We start from the raw sequence: 7201 nt of genomic DNA, 5'->3' as shown, positions 1-7201 counted from the left end.
TTGTTAAAACGAACCTTCCACACACCAGCACATTATTAACACAAAACCAATATTTATTTTGATGTGGGGTTTCAGCCCTGAGGCCTCTCTTCATAAAGAGGGATTTTTCTTTAATTTCCTTTTTAAAAATGTCTTTTTTTTGGAAAAAAAAGTAACATTTTGCTGATCACCTTTAATACGAACTAATGTGAAGATCAAACATTGCTTTTAAGATTCAGGACTTACATATTGAATTTGATATTATCGCATTTATTTCAATATTCTGAAAGGGTAGGAAAAACAAATGTGTTTTGGCATACAGTTTAAAAAAGAAAAAAAAAACCTCTGAATTATAAGAAGATGGAGTTCAGAAAGTATTCTTCATTTTTCCTCAAAAGGAATTAGAAGTCAGCGTGTTGCTATTGCTCCTTGACATAAAGACAGTGTCTTTGTTTTCTGTCCTCTGTATCTCTGAATCCTGTAATGCCATCACAGCAGAGTGCATTGGACACCACTTTAAATGATAAGAGTTTCAATAGGCACTTTAGTGGAATTAAGAAAAATCTAACACTCTTCCACCGTGATGCCACATAGCTATCTTCGTTCTATGTTGTCATGTCAGTAAATTGTATTTAATAGGCCTGAGCTTGTCTCAGTGTGTTTCCAAAATAACAAAACAAAACCAAGCGAGTACATTTAATAGGATTTATCTTGTGTTTGCAGAGTAAAACAAAACTGACAATATGATAAATATAGCAACTTGCTAGAAACCAGGTAATCAAAGGACTGTGTTCCTATAAAGCCTGGTGTGTGTGTGTGTGTGTGTAAGTGTGTGCGCACATGTGTGCATGCATGTGTGTGTCTGTGTGTGTGTGTATGTGTGTGTGATTTCTATTTGTGTTTCCTTTTCTTAAATTTCTCCATTTGGTTGTGTTTTATCCTTCGCCTCTGCCCTAAGTGACTTTATCAGGGTTATAACTCTCTTCTTCACCAAACATGTCTGCCAAGACTTTAAAGCGGGGTCCCCAGTCTGCCAGATAGTCGTAGTCCTGGTCAGCTTCCGTGGTGAGAGAGTCTATAGAGCTAAGGGAGTCTGCTACTGATCCATTTCCTTCATATGCATATGTGGCCAATGAATCGTAAGGTGGAGCAGTTGGGTCCACGTCATTTTCCTGCAGCCTTTGATTAATGAAATCCCTTATGTCTGTGTTGTCTTCCACCGGTGGTCTCTGACGAGGTAAACAGAGAGAGTCTGGTTTTATATCCCTGCGAATTTTGTTTTCTTCAATCACTTTCGGATTTCTCAGAGCACCAATATCGAAAGCCTGGGTGTCCTCCTCCCCACCTCCTTCGTCATCATAATGGATAACGTTGTCTCTGATGTCTTCTTTCGAGGTCATTAGAGTGTCTTTCTTCTTCTGCCTTCGCAGAGCTACATACAGTACAACGATGGCTAGAACAAGACAAAAGTTGCAAGTTGAGAATATGTAGTTGATTATTTTCAAAGTAAACATATTATAATCAAGAAGGATCATATCTATGTTTACACTGTTCACCGTGTAAAGCTCAACTTCATTTTCAAATTGTAGCTAACAAGAAACCTTAGCAAAATTATTCACAAAATCAAGCAATGACTGTCTTATATTTAGTTTGTGTTATATTTCAGTATTTTAGTGGCAGTTAAAAAAGGTGTGTTACAAAATTTTGTAAGAAAGAATGCTTGTTCTAAGCATAGAGAGAGCTGTATAGTATTGGTATAATAAAACTTAAATATTATTGCCCATAAGTAACACTTAGATATTATTTATAGCTAGATTCCCTAGCTGTAACATTACTTGCATTTCTAATGAAATAAACCCACATCTTCTTGTAAAAATGACTTTTCAAAGTGATACATTTAGAAAGGGAAGAAAGAAGGGAAGGAAGGAGAGGAGAAAGGAAGGAAGAGTACAGAATATAAGGGCCTTCGTTTTATAAACTGTGTCAACTGAGATTTCTAATTATTTAAATTCTGTGTCCTAACATTTTGAGACATTTTCTAAATCAAATTCCCAGTGTTCAGTTTGCAGTCATTCATGATAAAATTTTGAAATATTTAATTTATATGCTCTCACTTAAATCTTTCTTTGCTCCTGGCTGATGCCCAGCAACCACTAAATTGTAAGTGTTTAGTTCCTCTAGAAGCGAATGGGCCCAGATTCAAATCATAAGGTCAGTGCTCAACTTTGGTCAATATAAAACCCCCTCTCCTCCACAGAAGGGGTAACCGATTGAAAGTCACAGTATGTTTGATTTTCTACAGTAGAGTCTGGAAGACTGTTGTCAAAAGATTATAAATTAGAGGAGACTGCATGATGAGGAAAGCTCATTTATTCCCTCTTCTTCCCAAATTAAAAGGTTGACCAGCTGGAAGGAGGAAGGAGATATAGGTAGAGCTTTTGTATGATGGGCCTCTAAGAGATGTTTAGCACTCTGCTCTCTTCCCAGGATTTAAGGAGGTCCCAAAATGAAAAAAGACTATTGCTCACCTGGGGAATGAGCCAGAAACTGCAAACCTCACAGAGAAGGCCTGCATCTAAAATGGCTTTGGAGTTGCTATGGCTGAGAAGGGGACTACTAGCTGATGTGTCTGAGGGCCCCATAAAAGATCCCTAAACATCCTAGGACACTCGTGCTTCCCCTCATCCCAGGAAAGATAAGAAAATGGCTAAGAATAAATGGGAAGATCTGAAGGAGTTTGGGATTGGTTAAAGAGGTCCAAGAAGAGTTGGGTTTTTAAGAATTCTTCATGGCAGAACTAGAAATGTCAACATTCACTGCTGTGGACTTGCAAATCCATGTGCTAAAATGGGACACGTGCACTGTGGACACTCAGAAACTATTTGGAGGAATGAGTAACAGACAGCAGGGCAAAATGATGCTGAGCAGAGCAAGATGACACAGTACACTATAAAAGGGCCAAACAGGCCAAAAATGAGCATCCAGAACATGCCAAGTCATGGTAGGTTGATGTGGAAATACTCTGGGACTCTGGTGGCTCCTTGAAAGAAAGAAGCATGAAAGAGTAACCCTTGATTTGAGGTTAAGCACCTAACTGATGGTGTTCAATTTCAGGTGTGAGAATGTTATTTTGAATCTTTTTCCACACACCAATGTTACTTGTGTGAATTAGTATCTACACCATGCAAATTGGACCAGAACTTCAACTTCCAAACTGACGTGACCTTCTTAGAGAATGTTCTCCAAAAACTGTCATATAATGCCTTACTCCATGCTTTACATCCTAGGTTTTTTTTCTTTTAATTTTCTATCTTAAGATAAATGTATGTATCTACATTTGTGAAGCATATATCAACGGATTCCACAGTACCCAGCTGTACCTCTGTTGCAATTTGAACTTAAAGAAATGACGGGCAAAACAGAAAAGCTCTCTCTAGTTTTGTGAATCTGGCAGTGAATTAATAAGTGAATGGAGCCAGCTGAACAGAATGGATGGAAGACGGAAACCCCTAAAGTAGATTTATATTAATTCTCACAGAGATGTTACAGAATACGTTACTTCAATCCTTTCCCTTTGCAGTGCTTCTGGATGTTTTAGTGTGTTCTTTTCTAGGGAGGGTGGTTAGAATTTTGATGTGTGGAGCTGTGAAAAAAGCAGAATGAGAACTGCTTTTGGCTGGCAGTTTAAACAGAAAAAAAAATTGGGAACGCTTTTACTTTCTTTCATTTCTTTCCTGTCTTTTCCCTTTTCTTCCTTTATTGAATGGGAATTGGGGAGCCATGGTTCATCTAGTTTATTTTTAAAGATATGTACTATCTCATTAGATAGCAATAATTACTGGAATAATTTCACTGTGGCATGTGCAACAAACTGTTATTCCTTGGAATCCCCAAGGGCTTGAATGTACTCTTGTGTTTCTGATGATGTTATTTGTTTATTCTTAATGCTATATATACATAGAGTCTTAAACAGAAAATTCATATTAACAAAAAATAGAATTCAATGTAGTTAATCTTTCTTCTATCCACATGTGACATCTCAACGAAGAAAAACTAATTTACATGTTAAATTGTGAAGACAGAGGCAGAGAGAAGAGAGCCTGAGAGAGAGAGAGAGAGAGAGAGAGAATATGGGATTATTGAAACCAACCTAAGAGTATAACAATGCACAGTAGGATTGCAATCAAAGCCCCAGTGCTGAGTCCTACAGGTAGAAAAATTGCTTCCACATTACAAGACAGGATGGTACCATCAGAGTCACATCTACAAACTCGAATAGTCATGGTGTTTGTGCTGCTCTGCACAGGGTAACTGCTGTCTTCTATTACAACAGGGAGGAAATACAACTCTTGCTGCCTGCGGCTGTATCCATTTCTTCGGGTTTCAATTCCAGCCGTGTTGTCTACAAGACATGACATTGATGATAAGACGGTTACTAAAAGCTTCACTTCAAATCTGAAAGGTTGGTATCTGTTAAACGGTAGGAAGCTGTTCTTGCATCAGCAAAATAGGCCCATATTTTAATTCTTTCTTTTATTATTATAAGAGCTGCCAAATGTAATCAAATGTAATCAAAATAATCCTTAGGAAAAGAAGAAACATTAATCTTCTGTGGTATAAGATGTATATTTTCAATTCAGAAGGAATAGAAACTGGTTATAAAGCAAGAAGTGTGTTGACTTGACTCATTTTTTAACATCAAAATCTCATTGAGAAAAAAAAATACAACTGTGGGTGTTTTCTTACTTGCTACAAGAGCAAAAATTACAAAGTATGAATCTGTAAAATACGTTACCTAAGAACCTATTATTTAAAATATAACAAATACCAATTTCCCATTTGACTTATTATTTTCCCTGGATCTGAATCTGTGCTATATAGCTATGTATATGGTAAAATATATCTGTATATATCTGTATCTACATTTTTCACTTTTGCACATTAGTTAGTATAGGAAAATGAGAAAATAAGTGTGTTAAAAACATCAAGATTCATTAAAAATTTTAAACATAAATAATCACCATTTTAATATAAGTACAAAAATGATTCATTTTAATTCTGACAAAATAAAAAACAGCAATATTTACTTAGATAATCCAAGGCAATACAAATTTTAAATCTTATATAAATGCAACGAATACTTCTATTGAAAGTATTATTTTGCATGTATTTGTTCTTTACTTATTGTATTTCTACACACACAAGCGGAAATATGGTTTTATTCAAAACACCATTTCATTTTTGTGTCCATTAAAGTAACTCCTACACATATCTTACTATTTATTTTAAAAAATGTATCGGGGCGCCTGGGTGGCTCAGTCGGTTAAGCGTCCGACTTCAGCTCAGGTCACGATCTCACGGTCCGTGAGTTCGAGCCCCGCGTCGGGCTCTGGGCTGATGGCTCAGAGCCTGGAGCTTGTTTCCGATTCTGTGTCTCCCTCTTCCTGCCCCTCCCCCGTTCATGCTCTGTCTCTCGTTGTCCCAAAAATAAATAAACGTTAAAAAAATTTTTTTAATAAAAAAATAAATAAAAAATATATTAATATTTAACCTATTATAGTCATACATCATATCCACTTTGGAATCATGAAAACTAATTTTAGAAAAATATAGTACTCATTAAAATACAAGTTTGTCAGACAATGTTGCTAACTCAGTAATATTCATTCATCTATTTGTATAGTCTAATTTCAACAACTAAAACTTAGGCAGATTCTCTAGATTCATTACATTAGAAGCACTAAGTTGAGAAAAAGTTACTTGATAAGATTGTTTTGCATGGGAAGATGACTTGGTTATTACATACGGATATTTTTTAAATTAAAAAAGAAAAATACCAAGATGCAAAATGTCTATTATAACATGGCCAGCCAGACTCAGTAATGCCAGATAATGATGATGAGAGTAGGAACAAAGAAATGTGGAGTAGTTGAATTAACATTGAAATCTTCAGCAACTGGTTGAATACCTGAAGCTGAGGAAAAGGAACAGTCAGGATTAAAATTTGAAACATAAGAATAGGAGGTTGGAGAAGCTGATATATGTGTACTTGAGGAGCCATGGATTTGATATTCTTGAACACATTGTATCAAAATGTACCCTACCCTTTTGTTAATGTTTAGCCTCTCCCTCCTCCCCATTATCCATGGGTTCACTTTCTCTGATTTCGGCTGCCCAAAGTCAACCTAGGCCTGGAAGCAGATGATCCTCTTTCGGATGTGTGGTCAAAAGGTCAAAGGTAGCCTACTGCTATATCACAATGCCTGTCTTTCCCCTCATTCCATCTCATTGTCTTAGCATTTTATCATCTTACATCATCACAAGAAGAAGAAGGATGAATACAACACAAGATATTTTAAGAAAGAGAGAAATCACATTCACATAACTTTTATGTGAGCATACGGCTATAATTGTTCTATTTCATTACTGCTGTTACTGTGTCTAATTTATAAGTTAAATTTTTTCATAGATATCTGTGCATAGTAGAAGACATGTATATGCAGGGTTCAGTACGACCTGTGGCTCGGTGTCAGGAATCTACTAGGTGTCTGGGAACATACTCCCCCAGAAAAAGGGATTACTGAATTTTCAACCCATTATTGTTATTGATATGTGACCATATACAATTCATTGTGCTGTTCATGATGGGAAAAAAGACATTAAACCTCATTTCCACTCTTAAAATAGTTTCTACTGCACAACAGATAAAGAAAAAGTTTATGTGTATCATATAACTATTAATATATATGCACACAAAGAAGTTTTATTCAACAGTAAGAAAGAAGGAAATATTGACGTTTGTGACAACATGAACAAACCTGGAGGGCATTATGCTAAGTGATATAAGCCAGGCAGACAAAGATGAATACTGCACATGACATTAGAGGTGAAATCTAAAAAAGAACGACAACAACAAAAAGGAACCCATAAAAACAGAGAGCACAAATGGGGTTGCCAGGGCTTGGGGGTGGTAAAAATAGGGAAACATGGGCAAAAAGATACAAAATCACAATTAGAAGATGAATGGGTATAACAAAGTATACCATGGTAACTATAACATGGTGCTATGGTTGATACCACTGTATTGTAGAATTGAAATTTGCAACGTGAGTAGAACTGAAATAGTCTACCCCTGGGGGGGGGGGAGGAGGTGAGGTAAATATGTGAGGTAATAAAAAGTTTCTATTCAGTTTTTAAAGACTTACACTTACACTTAAAATGT

General features: G+C 36.2%; 1 protein-coding gene across 1 annotated transcript in view; it reads right to left on the bottom strand.

Annotated features, from left to right (window-relative positions):
• Positions 1-228: 228 nt before the first annotated feature.
• Positions 229-7201, bottom strand: part of CDH12 (cadherin 12) — a 275168-nt gene continuing 268195 nt past the window's right edge. The window contains exons 10-11 of the mRNA XM_043600771.1: positions 4130-4381; positions 229-1432 (exon numbers count right to left, since the gene is read on the bottom strand). Coding sequence (XP_043456706.1) covers positions 933-1432; positions 4130-4381 — 752 coding nt within the window. The 3' untranslated portion in view covers positions 229-932. The remainder of the gene's footprint in view (positions 1433-4129; positions 4382-7201) is intronic.

The sequence above is a fragment of the Prionailurus bengalensis genome, chromosome A1 (assembly GCF_016509475.1).
Source record: "Prionailurus bengalensis isolate Pbe53 chromosome A1, Fcat_Pben_1.1_paternal_pri, whole genome shotgun sequence".
Taxonomy (NCBI): domain Eukaryota; kingdom Metazoa; phylum Chordata; class Mammalia; order Carnivora; family Felidae; genus Prionailurus; species Prionailurus bengalensis.
Note: the sequence above shows the minus strand (reverse complement) of the source record. Positions and strands in the feature narration are given on the sequence as shown.